This window comes from Panthera tigris, chromosome B1 (genome assembly GCF_018350195.1).
Source record: "Panthera tigris isolate Pti1 chromosome B1, P.tigris_Pti1_mat1.1, whole genome shotgun sequence".
NCBI classification, from domain to species: domain Eukaryota; kingdom Metazoa; phylum Chordata; class Mammalia; order Carnivora; family Felidae; genus Panthera; species Panthera tigris.
Window position 1 is genome coordinate 142,762,374 of NC_056663.1, and position 14,744 is coordinate 142,777,117.

At 42.0% G+C, this 14,744-nt stretch overlaps 1 protein-coding gene across 1 annotated transcript in view; it reads left to right on the forward strand.

Moving 5' to 3' along the window:
- SCARB2 (scavenger receptor class B member 2) overlaps positions 1–14,744 on the forward strand; it is a 76,406-nt gene that overhangs the window by 26,611 nt on the left and 35,051 nt on the right. The window contains exons 3-4 of the mRNA XM_007074830.2: positions 9,592–9,739; positions 10,815–11,003. Coding sequence (XP_007074892.2) covers positions 9,592–9,739; positions 10,815–11,003 — 337 coding nt within the window. The remainder of the gene's footprint in view (positions 1–9,591; positions 9,740–10,814; positions 11,004–14,744) is intronic.

A 14,744-nucleotide genomic window follows, 5' to 3' on the forward strand; every position in this document is an offset into this window, starting at 1 on the left:
TAGGTTCAAGAAAGAGGAACAGGGTCTTGGAAATGAATGGCTTGGTTTAGGAACAGATGCTCGCATGTGCCATGCAAACTGCTGGGCGTCCTTCTCAGGGTTGAGTGGGTCGTAAACTGGAGTTTGCAGAAAAACATGGCTTTTTAGTAGCACTTACGGCTCTTCTAGTGAGCCTTTTGTAGTCATCTAATGGATCTGTTTTCTATCACTTGTGATTTAATTATGCTATTGTTTACACAAGAAAGATAGAATACTCCAGTAACTCCTGCCCCAGTGCTTGATAGTTCCATGGGTTCCCTCCCAACTGAGTCACCTGCCTTGATTGTGTGCGAAGGGGCCTGGGGCAGGAAGGGGAAGGAAGGGGAAGGCACACTGGCCTCCAGTCCTGCAGGTGAGTGCGGAATGGTCTTGGTGGTGGGAAATGTCCCAGAAGAGGATGAGGGCAAGGCCACACTGAGCTGTGGAGGCCCTGAGTAATTTGACATACAGTTCACAGCGGCACATTTCCCCAGAGGTTCACTTATGGGTGACTCGAGAATATTCATGTTTTTGGAAAAAGATGATGCCAGTTCTGCGAAGTAGATAAAAACCAGTCAGTCTGGTTTAAGGAATGTAGTGCGTTATCTACATGGGTATAAAGCGTGGGTTGAGCAGCCCTGAAACAGACCTGTTAGCAAGGAGCTGATCTGCCTCATGGTTCTGTTGCTTACCGACATATTTGCCTAAAATGTGTATCCAGTGTATGATATTCATTGGCTTATGCAGCCTTTTTGAGATTCTTTTCATTTTGTCAGGTTTATTTTTCTTTTTTGCCTACTAATGAACACATCGAAAATTAAAAAGAAAAATTAACTTGTCCAAAGTCTCTTTCAATGAACTTTCATATTTCTAAGACACACTTGCTAAATTTACAATATCCCGCTAAATATCTCCTATTTGAGTTTCTTGGTTTTGTGGTTTGGATTAATTTCTTTTTTAGGCTCATATTATTGCTTTAATAGTAAAAGAAGAGACATGAGGGATAAATATCTCATAAGTGTTGTTTTGTTTTTAGTTATTCCTTGACCATTAAGTAGTACTGGATTATAAAATAATCAATCTATACAATATCATATGCAGCATTACCTTTAAAAGCATAATCTGTATTTTATATTGTTGACCCTAAAAGTAAAACAACCAGTTATAAAATGGGTTTATTCAGGAATAGCAGAGGAATTGCAGTTCAGGACATGCAAGCTATAGCAAACCATAGGCAAGTCTTGAGTTCAAAACAGAGGAAAGTTACTTTATAGAGAAAAGTAAGAATTGGGAGGGGCTGTTTTGAAAGGACGTCCGTTGGAGGGAAAATGAGAGTTCAGGGTCATGATGGTTTCTTATTGCTGACTTGTATTTTCTTACTGACCGAGCTCATTGCTGGACAAGAAATATTTTTGGTTTCCGTCTGCTACCGAGGGCAATTTGGTAGGGTGTGTGAGCTCCCTCTTCTGGACTCCTGACTTTATTTTAAATTAGGTTACCTTTATTTGGTTTCACATTATTATAAAAATAACATATATAAGCAGTAAAGATAAACTTGAAAATGAAGTAAAGACAAACTGCTACCATCCATGTTTTCACTGTCTCAGAGATAACCAGTGCTTCTATGTTACTGGGTATCTTCTCAGCCATTTTTCCATGGGTGAGTTTTACTTTTACATGGTTATCAAATTCTATATACCTATGTATGATATGCATCAACATATACATAATATGTACATTCTACTCACTTAATATTACCTTATAGGTATTTCCCCATATTATGTCTTTGTCTTGTAAGTCAACCCAAGTCCATATGCCCAACATGCAGGAAAGCCAGTCACTGATACTTGGAATGTGCAGCAAGGAAAGGGTTTATCGGAGAGGCATCCAAATGAAGAGTCAAGGGGAGGGCAGGTCTCAAATCCCCCTCCCCAAAGGGTTGTGGTTGCATGTATTTAAGGATAAGGGGTCAGAACGTCATGGGGTATATACTTGAATAGAATATGCTAGTTGGAAATAGGGTGAAGGGAGGTGTCTTTCTTCCTTTTGGAGCATGTGTGCACATTCAGGAATTGTGTCTCCTCATTGGGATACATGTTCACTAAATGGCAGAGGAAGCATGGTAAGTGTGTGGAGGGGAGATCTTGGGGTGTGCCATCACAGAGGTTACTTTCGTTCATTCCTGATCCCTTTGGCCCAACCACAAGAATTCTTCCCCATTTCCTCCAATCTCAGCTACTCTTATTGGTAATGAGCCAACTTCTGCAAAACAAGCTCCTAAATCAATCTGATTTAACAGGGTTTCCTTAGAGTAGAACAGTCAAGCATTTGTTAACTCACCATGTTGGGTTCAGTCTTTACACAAAAACATTTTAATGATGGTAATCTTCAGGAGCTAGAGGGAATATATTATAGCACTTTACTTAACCATTTCCTTTGTCTTGGATGTGTAGATGAGCTCTCATTTCATCTTTTGGTTACCACATGGGTTGACTATTCTCCCCATGTTTGCCAGCAAATTGTATTTCCACACTCTTAGCTCTTATCTTTTGTCTGCTGCCTATCTGGGTTCCGGTGTGTTCATGCCACTTTTAATAATGATATTAACTCTTCGTCACATTTGTGGCAACTGTTTTTCTACTGTGTGCCTTTTTAATTTTTAAATTTATGTGTAGTCAAATCTATTTTCTGAACTTTGCTATCATTTCTGAGCTTAAAAAGTCCTGTTCCCTTCAAAGGTTTGATATTCAAGTCTATTTTCTTGTACTTCTCTTGTTTTACATTTAAATTCTTAGGAATCTGATCAGTTCCTTCCTTACAATTTAGCAAAGGTAGGAACTTTGTTTGAACTTTCTAATTGTGTCTTATTAGCCCTTTGGTTCTTTACTCATCTTCAAGACCAGCTATATACATTTTTTTTAATATTAAAGAGCTGATAGAAAACTCAGAAATGCCAGGGTTATTGTCTCATTATAAGAGAATACTTATCTCTTTTTCTAAACCTGACTCAAGCTCTTCTCTGATATCACCTTTTTGTTTTTTCCAAGATAGAAACACAAGTGGCTTTAGATAAATTAGTTTAAAAAAAAAATCCTTGAACTGTTTGAAAGTAAGAAAAATAGAAAATGATCCCTCCTGCTCCCCACTTTCTTACCTTGATGTCCAGGTCCTTGTGAGTTTTAAATGCACATGGCAGTCCTGGGTGACTGGCCTGCACGAACCAGGTGGGTTGGGGTAACACTTCAAGGATGGGGGACCATTTCCATCTTTAGAAGTGAAGTTGTTTTCTGCACAGCCCCCAACAAATGCAGACTGTGTTCTCCCTGCTCACCTCCAGCTCTTTCTCAGAATTCTGCTTTTGGCTCTAGGTTTTTAATCTTTCACTTAGTTGACAGGGCAGTGGTAACAGGAACTTAAATACAGGAGCTGCTCAGTACTGCTGGGGATGGAAAATATTCTTCTGCCCTTCGAGGTTCTTCTAGCTGGTCTAAGAATTAAATTGACACAAGACAAAGATTATCAGGAGAGTAAAATTTAACTATGTACCTACGAGGGTGCATGTAAGCATGAGATTCCAAAGACAGCCAGGCAAAATGAGGTATATATGTCATTCAGAACTAAGGAGAATCGGTTTTGAGTCTGGGACTTCAAGAGGAAGGAAAACAATTTGCAGGAAGATGAAAAAGAGTAAATTTTTGGTAAACAAATGTCTGCAGGGCCACTCAGAAACAATGGGAAATAGAGGACTCTGATCTAACAGGACTTGCCAGATTTCTCCCTGTCATGTCTAGTTCATATTCCAGTGTGAATCTGTGGTGATAGCTCTCTTCCAGGAGCAGGTTCTCTATCTAAATTCTTTTAGGCAGTCAGGGAAAGGTCAAAGCTTCTTCCTGAGTCATTTGGGCCTTGATTGTTTTCAGGGCAAAATAATCAGCATGCCAAAGTGGCACATCTGGAGGCAAGTGGTCCTGAACCCCGGTGGCACCCCTCCTTTGGGCAGCTTCCCCTCCGCTGCCCTTTCTTCCTTGGTAGGCACATCCACTCTGTGATTCACTTCTCCCGTGACACAGCTGTTCAGCTCAGCTGGCCCAGAGCTGCAGGCCGCTCTTTCTAAATCTCCTCTTGTAGTGTGTCCTCTTCCGCATGACCACAGTTTTGCTCACTTCTCCATGTAGGAAACACATCCAATGCATTCATGCTGTGCTGCCTGCCCTCGCTGTCTTTGCCTCTATTTGGAATTCCCCCCACTCTCCCACCTAGGGGAAGCCTCCCCCTTCCAGAACCAGCTCCCGCATGATGACAACCTCAGGACTCCCCTTCCGGTGCCCTCCTTCCCTCCTTTGGGTGTCTGGCTAGAGCCTCGGGTCCACTTCAGAGCACTTTCCACATGGGAGGTAACGTTGGAACAGCAGTCTTGTCCTCCCATGCTGTACCGTGGATTTCTTTGCAAACAGAAACCAGATCTTCACATCTCTCCATCACAAGAGCTTCTTGTAAGCCCGCTTGAACTTGGTATTAGTAACTAATGCTTCCTAAGCACTCAGTATGTACCAGGCAGTATTCTAACCAGATTACAAGTTTATGTGGATTTAATGCTCCCAACAACCTTTTAAGGAAGGCATGTTTTTATCTCCATTTTACAGATGAGGAAACTGAGGCACAGAAGCAGTAAGTTCTAAGTCACAGAGCTAGTAACTGAGGAAGCCAAGGTTGAATGCACAGCCTGGCAGTCAGCTGTTTACCCATACTTCACCTGATGTGCTCAGTCACTGCTGACAGTAATTCTCAACAAAGAGCGGTGTATGAGTGAAGAACCCAATGGGTGAAAGATAAGGATTATATGACAGTATTGTATGTATCTAGTTTATACGACATCTCCCAAGAAATTAGATACTGCATAGATGTTAATTTTCCAGCTTATTGAAGGTATTCCTTTTGGTTTCCTTATCCTGGGCTATTATTTATCTTCTGTGATTGGTGAGATTATGTTTAATCGTTCAGGGGTTTAAAAACTTTTTTGTTTTATAAAGTAAGAACTCTGGGGGTGCCTGGGTGGCTCAGTTGTTTAAGTGTCTGACTCTTGATCTCAGCTCAGGTCATGATCTCACAGTTTGTGAATTCGGGCTCAGCATGGACAGTGTGGAGCCTGCTTGGGATTCTGTCTTTCCCTCTCTCTGCCCCTTCCTTGCTCACTCTCTCTGTCTCTCTTCCTCTCGAAAACAAATAAATAAACAAACTGAAAGAAAAAAGTAAGAACTTTGTTTTAATGAAAAAATGTTTTTATATGAAATACCTCTAAATTCAATCTTGTATTTTCCTGCCTGATTAAATAGTTCATGGCATATAACTCAACCTTTGCTTAATGTCTAGCATCATCACTATGATTAAAAAATAGTAAGCCATCATATGAGTCTGTGATGTCCTGGGGCCTTCAACATTGATAAGATTTATTAGATCCACTAAATACCACGGATCGTATCAGGCACTTTCAAGTACAGTTCCTTAATTAATTGTCTAGGTCTAAGATTTGCTTTGCCATTTTTTTTTTTAACCCTTGTTTCTATTTCTGGAAGTTTCTTCAGTCTTCTTGGACACTGTAGAGCAGTAATCGAGCACTTCTTGCTCTCAGTCTGCTGTTCAGCTGGAGACCACCCTGCTTCTAGATGACTATCGTTGATGAGCTGTGGGGGAGACTTGGGTAACCAGACTTGTTTGTATTATTATTATTAAAACCCCTCTCCTCGCACTGTGGCCTCCTTGTGGTTGCCAGAAGACAGGGGGCTTGGGAGGGGAAACATTTTGGGTTTCCTCCATCAGTTGCTATTTTGACAGGGAGGCACCCCCACCATCCCTTTCCTTGGCCTCTGCAGAGCAGGAGACCACTTCTGATAGCCAGTGGCACCGTGTTCCTTCAGTTAGAACACAGGCCATATGTCAGTCATGCCTCAGGGCGACTGGTGGCTGTGGGAAGTCATGTGGCTAGCTGTGAGTGACCTGACGTGGCCCCTTGGCGCCTGCCAAGGGAATGAAGTATTTTTATAGTTTGGTAATCCTTGCTTTGAACTTTTGAAATTTATTGAGAAAACAAGTCAAGTTATAGTGCTTCAAGTGATTGGAGCCTCCACGATCGATTTCCTTTTAAAACACTAGGTTCTTATGGGCTAAACGATAAAGAAAACACTTAAAAAGTCATCTCCAGAGTCAGTAAACACAAGCCAATGTAAGTGAAGCAGGCTTGGAATTATTCAGGCCTCTAGTTCATGACATCTGGGTTCAGTGAAAAAAACGTTAAAAGCCTTTAGCAAGGTTATCAGTTTTCATCATTAGTCAGAAAGCTTGGCAAAGTTGATTCCTGGGCTTCTGCACCTGGGTTGGGTCCCAGCTCTTGGCTCCTTGGCCTAGCTTTCTTTGAGGGCAAGTTTGAGGGCAAGTTGCTTTTCACCCTGGGGACACTTTTTCTATTTCTAGTTCCTTAGTGGTCAGCGAGGCCACCGCGGGGTCCTGGGCCGCAAATACCAAGAGCTATGCCTAGAAAAGGCTGTTCCCTTCACCCTCACTACAGGGAGGCTCTGGGACTCGCCAGTGGGGAGGGGTGCCCCTCTCTTCAGGCAGAAACCTTGGTGCAGGCAGGGGTTTGCCTTGAAATGTCCTCCTCCAGCTCTAACAAGTCACTTTGCGTTAACTTACGTGTAGAGTCAAGGAGAACCTTGGACGTGGATTCAAGTGACCAGGATTCCACACCTGGTTCCCACACTTGCTGGGGAGTCCTGGGCTAGTTTATCTGAATCTCTGTCAAAGAACTGGGTTGTGATTTCTATATAAAGGTCTTTGGTTACAAGCCAGACAAGCTATCTCTGGCTAATTTAAATGAAAGGAGATTTATTTGAAGGCTATAAAGTGGGTTACAGATTCCAAGGAGCAGCTGGGAAGACAGGACAGCTTTAAAGGTCCACATCACAGGAGTGCATGGCTCATCATGTGTGCACCACAGCAAGAGGAAGCCATCTTTCTACTGTGTTTTGCATCTTTTTTTTTAAGTTTATTTATTTTGAGGGACTGCCCCCCCCCCACTGCCAGCACAGAGTCCAATGTGGGGCTCAAACCCACAAAACTGTGAGATCATGACCTGAGCCGAAACCAAGAGTTGGATGCTTAACCAACTGAGCCCTCTAGGCGCCCCAGATGTGTTTCACATCTTAAGGCTTTGTGCTCAGGATCAGAGGCCTAGGGAATGGAACTGGTCCAGCTTGGGTCCCACACCACCACCCAGTGCAGGAGAGGAAGGAAAACGGGGCTCTGAGCAGAAGAAAAGGAAATGCATGAGTGTCAGACAACCAGAGTCTGCAGGTTTCATTCTGTAGACATTTATGAAGCACCTGTTGAGGGAGGCCATGTGATACAGTGGAAGAGCACTGTGTGTGATTTAGAACTTAGCTTCAAATTCTGACTCTTCTGATGCCCATCTGTGCCCTTTGTTTCCACATCTCTAAAAGTGGAGCCAAAATACTTTCTCTGTCTGTACCACGGGCTTGCTGTAAGGACTGAATGGAATCCGATGAAATCATGTGGTTAAACCCTTTGAGGAGCTACGCAGGGTCAGATATTTATCTATTGCGCATAGCTTCGTGCTTAATGATGAAGAGCAAAGATATCTGTTTTGATGCATATATGTGTATATGTTTGCTTGTTATTTACTTGTCTATTTTTATTTTAAATTCTGGAAAGTGAGGGATACAAGTTTCATTAGCTTGCTTGGAGTACCTGAAGCATCAAGAGAATTCCTTCGTAATCTAAATGATGTCACTAAGCAGTTTACAAAGACCTGGTACAGACAGCCAGCTCCACCAGTGTTCAGAAAAGGCCGGTTGTGGTCAGGAAAGGCCTTGGGGGAGGTGGTGGGTAGCTTTTGTACCTTTGTCAGAATTATAAACTCTTATAGATTAGCCCTGTCCCATAGAAATACAATGTGAATCACATATATAATTAAGATTTTTTTCCAGTAGCCACATCAAAAAAAAAAAAAAAAAAAAAAAAAAAAAAACGAAAAAGAAACAGGTGTAATTAATCTGAGTATTTTTTATTTTACCCATTGTATTAAAGTACTATTATTTAGGGGCACCTGGGTGGCTCAGTCAGTTAAGCATCTGGCTCTTCATCCTGGCTCAGGTCAAGATCTCACGGTTCCTGAGATTGAGCCCCACGTCAGGCTCTGCCCTGACAGCATAGAGCCTGCTTGGAGCTCTCTCTCTCCCTCTCTCTTTGCCCCTCCCAATGCTCTGTCTCTGTCTCTCTCTCTCAAAATTAAAGAAGTAAACTTAAAAAAATAAAAATAAATAAAATAGCATCATTTAAAAACAGGTAATCAATATCAAAAAATTAAGGAGATTATTTTACACTCCTTTTTTTTGTGCTGTTTTTGAAATCTGATGTGTATTTTACCCTTACAACACATCTTAGTTTCGATAAGCCACAGTTCTACGGCTTAGCAGACACATGGCTACTGGGTCAGACAGCCTAGTCCTAAATAGAACAGGAAGAAGAAAAGGTAAGCAGCAGAGGGAGAGAAACAATAGACACAGGAATTTTGTGAACATCTACTATGAACCAGGCGGGGCCAGGACTAGCATAAACCATTGGATGAACAAAGTATCAGGTCCTGTTTTTATTTAGAAGTTTGACGGTTTGTTCATCGTGGATGTTTTTGCATTAATTTTGATTTTTCAAAATGCATTGCAATATGATTTACCTTCAGTACTGAGTGTTCTGGCACCTCTTTCATTCTGTACACAAGGCAAGTGCCTCACACCCTCCTTACCCTAGTGATGCCCTGGCTCCAGGCCCTTTCTGTGAGCTTTCTAATACCTCACCTGGGGGCATGAACCTGAACCAGACTGAACTGCATACCAAAAACAGGAGTGAACTCCTGTAATGTACTAAGTCTTGGGCACTTATTTTGTCAAATGAATTTTGAACTGAATTCAAGCTAGGAATAAAAAGGCTTTGGAAAAGAAATTGAAATTCAAACTGATCTATGAATTGAAAAATTTGAAAATATTTTGGGAGCAAACTGTCACTCCAGAGAGAGTTCAATGGCCTTGATTCCCTGGTCATGGTGACGCTTGACCATTTCCCAAATTGTAGGGGGAAAGAATGAAAAGGCCAGTGTGTTGAGAGGACTGTATCCCAGGACTTATTTCCTTCCTACATGCCAGCTTTAATCTCTAGTTGTTAAGGGATCAGTATCTGTAAGCTCTCTAGAAAATGATTATAGTGGAATGTCTTATTGAAAATAACGTCCATGCTAAAAGAAAGGTAAAGTATTGCGCTTTTTTTTTTTTTTTATGTTTATTTATTTTGAGAGAGCAAGTAGGGCTGGGGCAAAGAGAGAGGGAGAGGGAGAATCCCAACATCACTGTCAGGGCAGAGCCCAATGCGGCGCTCAGTCCCATGAACCGTGAGATCATGACCTGAGCCGAAATCAAGATTGGATGCTCAATCAACTGAGCCACCCAGGGGCCTCTTGCTTTTTAAAGTGGTGCCTATTTTCAAACAGAATGCGTTTCTTTCTTTTAGGGAACTTCGAAGCAAAGCAGATATTCAATTTGGAGATAATGGAACAACAATATCTGCTGTTAACAACAAGGCCTATGTTTTTGAACGAAATCAATCTGTTGGAGATCCTAAAATTGACTTAATTAGAACGTTAAATATTCCTGCAGTGGTAAGTAGGCATTTTTAGTATCATTATTGTGGCTTGTAAGAGAAAGGAAAAAGCCAAGTTAAAGCTGTTATGGGTTTTACATTTAGGAGTTACTAAGTTATGTTAAAAATATACAGATGTAAAAATATAAGTATACTTTTTACAGTTTCCTTCCTGAAAGTTCATCTGAGACATTTTATTCTGAGGTTTCTCAAGCAAGATTTTTTTCAAATGGTGACAAAATGTGAATTTTAGGATTTTCCCTCCCAGTTTCTTGCTGTGTCTTGGGGATCAGCTCTTGTTCAAATAAACATGTCTCTAGGATTTGGGGGACGGGGAGGGAAGGGAGTGGATAGCCAATAATTTTTTAAAGATTTATTTGCCCCTTGTTTTGGCTCAGAAAATCTAGCAACAGAATTTGCATACACTTCTTAGTTTAGATTTCCATCTTTGATTTTTAAATTCTCAAAATATATACTGATATCCCCCCACCCTTCCCAAATAGCAGAGACTGGGCTGCTCACAGCCTAGCGGGATTCCACTGTCTGTGTTATGACAATCCTATCCAAGAAAAACACATGAGACCCTGGAAACTCTCCTCTTCACCCACAGCAACCCCTCTGAGGCTCCCACTCTAACTACAGGGTGACAACAACATGTGCAGCTGGACAGTCATGGTGGACTCAGGATGGAGAAAAAAGTATTAGATCCTATGTTTGGCCCTGCCCTGCTGCCTACTTGCGGGGGAGGGGGGAGGGTAATCTCTGGCTCCCATCAGAGGGGAAGTGGCGCCCCCTTGTGGCCAAAGATGCCAGTGTATTCACAAGCATTTTTCTCGTTGCATCTGCAGTGCAGGGAGAATTGGAGAGCTTGCAAGTGGGAACGCTACACTCACACTTACAAAATATAATACTGAGAAAGGAACAATAACTGCAGAGTCTCATTTGTGCACGTGTAGCCAAGGAGGAGCTCTCTGGCTGACTTTGCAGCTCTTCAGTCTTAACATTTACTTTTAAGTTTCCAGCCCTTTTTGCTGAAGGGGCCATAGGAGAATGGGGTGGGAGCTCTGCCATCTGAACTTGCCTGTGTTTCTCAGACTGCCATGGAATGGGCCCAGCTCCGCTTCCTCCGGGAGCTCATCGAGGCCCTGCTGAAGGCCTATCAGCAGACGCTCTTTGTGACACACACCGTGGACGAACTGCTCTGGGGCTACAAAGATGAGATCCTGTCCCTCATCAGTGTTTTCAAACCGGAGATCTCACCCTATTTTGGCCTGTACTATGGGGTAAGTTGATCTTTCTTTTTAGATCCTTTTTTTTTTTTTTTTTTTTTTTTTTTTTTAAAGGAGCATGGATGCACAAGCGGGGAAGGAGCAGAGGGGGAGAAAAAGAATCTTAATTAGGTTCCATGCTCATCACAGAGTCCCACATGGGGCTCAAGCCCACGACCTTGGGATTATAACCTGAGCTAAAATCAAGAGTCTGATGCTCAACCAACTAAGCCACCCAGGCGCTCATAGAGTCTCTTAATTCAGGTGATGAAGGGCGCTGCTAGCCAGATTTCATCTTCATTTTGAGTGTCTTCCAGGAAAAAAGACCAAAATTGCTTGGAATTCTAGATGTCTTGTAGAGTATGTGAAAAACAAGGAAGTGTTCTAGTTTTTAGGTGGGGGAAAAACCCTTCTCCCACAATTTCAGCATGCCGCCAGCAGTGACTTTGAATGAGGGCAGCTATGAAAAATACAGAGTATGACTGTGCCATTAATCAGGTGCAGTCTTTCAAACTATCATAAATTTCAGTGATAGGTGCCAAGTCTTCATTGATGACCTAGGGGCTGAACCCATGCATCAGCCTGACAGAGACAAGAAACTAAGTAGGAACATGATAGTCCATTAGAGGTGGGAGCTACGTGTTAGATTTTCAGACATGTCATTCGTGAAAGAGGATGGATAATTTGAAACTCTGTGTCCCTCATCTATGATTTCTTATGCTTATAAGTGGAATTTTGTGTGGCTCCTTGCAGATTTTATTCACTTTGGCTTGAAATAAAAAATATATCAGCATTCAAGTATTTATTATTCAAACATATGTTATTGCTGTATGAGTTTCAAATGAACTAAAATTAAAAGCAATTTTAAAAATCCACATTCCCCTCTATCTGTCCCCCCTACCAAGAAACAAAAAACAGAAAGCACTTGAGTAAAATGGATAGTGGGAGGTTGCTAATGACAAACTTAAACTCAAGAAGAAAGTGTCAGGTTAAGGGTGGGGTCTGAGATTGTGATGAATTTCCTCACCTTTAAATCTGTTGTTATTCTCTGGTTCTCACTACTCAAGAATCTTACTCTTATCCTGTTATATCCTAGAGTGTTCCTCTAGAGCAGATGGTGATAATGCTGCCCTGTGCATTCAAGGGTATACAAAACTTAGAAGCCATTCAAACAAAATAGTAAAAAAAGTTCTTAACATTATGCAAGAGGCAAGGGTCCTAGAAATAGGGTTCAACTCACCTTGAATCCTTCTCTCTAGGGGAGCAGAATTAATAGATGCTGTCTAGCAGATCCCATCTTGGGGTGCCTGCGTGGCTCAGTCAGTTAAGTGCCAACTTCAGCTCAGGTCATGATCTCTCAGTTCGTGAGTTTGAGCCCTGCATCGGGCTCTGCCAACAGCTCAGAGCCTGAAGCCTGATTCGGATTCTGTCTCCCTCCCTCTCTCTCTGCCCCTTCTACTGCCCCAGTCTCAAAAATAAATAAACATTTAAAAAATTTTTAGAAGATCCCATCTAAAAGGAGCCCAGCTTCCATAAAACCAGAGGAAGCACTGATTTCTTAAGCTGTGACTAGACATCCCTTCTAGAAAAAAATATCTGGTGAGTTTCCAACAGAGATACAACAAAGGTTACTTTAAGGCCCTTAGGGTCCAAGTGGTTTCTGTCTACCTGCAAGGTAGGTCCTGTTCCTAAAACCTCAGTATTTTTCAGGTAATTTTTTATTGTATAGCTTGCTTTTTGTCGTTGTTGTTTTTACATTACTGACTTCATCTGACTTCTTTTTAAAATGTAACCCACATTTATGGACTGGTTAACAAATTGGCATTTTTATTTTCCCAAAGCAAGGTTGTATTCTTTTATGTGTTTATTTATTTATTAATTTATTCATCTCGCTGCCTTGCCCTTTGTCGCTCCTTGTAGACACCGTATCTCCACAAAGCTCTGTACCATCGCTCGGTTAGATTCGTACCTTGAGTGCATTTCCCACATCCAGGAATAGAGCATAAGACTTGGAATCCGAGTGCCTCGATTTATGTTCTGACTTTTTTCACTTAATAACTATGGGGCTATTTCTAAACCTCAGTTTCATCATGTGTAACTTGAGGCTAAAAGTATCCACAATTCAAAAATTGTTTTGAAAGGCTAAGTGAGAAGTCCATAAAAATGCTTCATAAACTCTAAATCACAGTACACATGTCAGGAACTGTTACTCCTTTTTCCCTTCATGACTGGCTCCCAAGATGACCCTGAATTAACATGACTGCTGTATCTTTTCCCTTTGGGAGCCAAACAGACTGTCTGCATGTGGTTGGTAAAAAGGCAGTGTTTCTGTTCCGTTTTTCCCATCTGCTCTGGTCAAATACTGATTCTTTAGCCAACGGCACAAAAGTTCACACTTGAGCTGTCATTCATTCAAAGACCAGGATAGGCTGAGGCAGTACCCTCCTTCCGAAAACCTTTCCTTAGTTCTGCTGGTGTCGTGCCAGCATCCCCCTCGGATGCCCCAGGCTTGCGTGCCTGCACCATCTGCTCCGCTACATGCAATGAAGAGAGAAACCTTGGTTAACGCGTTGAACGCTCTTCCTTCTAGTAGGAAACAGCCAAACAATTAATGGGGAGGGACAGCGTGTGAGAATGAACAGGATGAGTGAATATAAAACATTGGCGCAGAGCTTTTGAGAAAAAGGGATATGGTTAAATATCACATGCTCTTACTTCATATTGCAGGGCCAATCAGCATATTTTTACCTACTGATATTAGGGCACTTCTGTTCTCCTCCACGTAAGAGAGTTCAAGCACCTCCCACTAAGTGTGGGTCTTGCGTGTATAAAATATATAGCTGTTAGAAAGTGTCTTTGAGAGGTCAGCCAGTCCAGCTGGTCCTTCGGTGGAGGGGGCGTGGGGTTTTGCTGACATCACACTAGTGGTGTGACTGTGGTAGTCCGTCTCAGAGCACCTCTCCATCTCCTGCCATAATATGTTCCTTGTATCCAGCCCACATCCCTACCCTGATAACACAAAACCTATTTATTCCCGACTGTCCTCCAATAACAAAGGTTCCAGCAAGAGACAGGGAAGCATTCACATGCAGTGTCTGACTCTTGGGCAGAAAACAATTGGAAAGAACCCTTTCTGAATTACTGTGAAACATTTAAATGCTTAACTGCTTTGCTTAGGCTAGATCTGAGTTAAGGGGAGGAGTTCAGGAGATAACATCCCTTCATTTTTTAAATTGGTGGTTTGGCTTTTTTTTAAGTTTATTTATTTATTTTGAGAGAGAGAGAGAAAGAGAAAGCAGGAGAGGGGCAGAGAGAGAGGGAGAGAGAGAATCCCAAGCAGGCTCTGCACTCTCAGTGCACTATCAGTGACATGGGGTTGGAACTCACGAACCGTGAGATCATGACCTGAGCAGAAATCAAGAGTTGGTTGCTTAACCAACTGAGCTACCGAAGGGCCTTGGTGGTTCAGCATTTTTTATGTGGAGTATTTGAATTTTTCTCTAAGTTGTTGTAATGTTCACATTGCTGCTCCTAAAGAGAAGTTCTTTCTCATATCTTTTTTAAAATTTTTCTTTTAATGTTTATTTATTTTTGAGACAGAGGGAGAGACAGAGTGCGAGTGGGGGAGAGGCAGAAAGAGAGGGAGACACAGAATCTGAAGCAGGCTCCAGGCTCTGAACTGTCAGCACAGAGCCCGATGCAGGGTGTGAACTCACAAATTGTGAGATAATGACCTGAGCCGAGGTTGGACGCTTA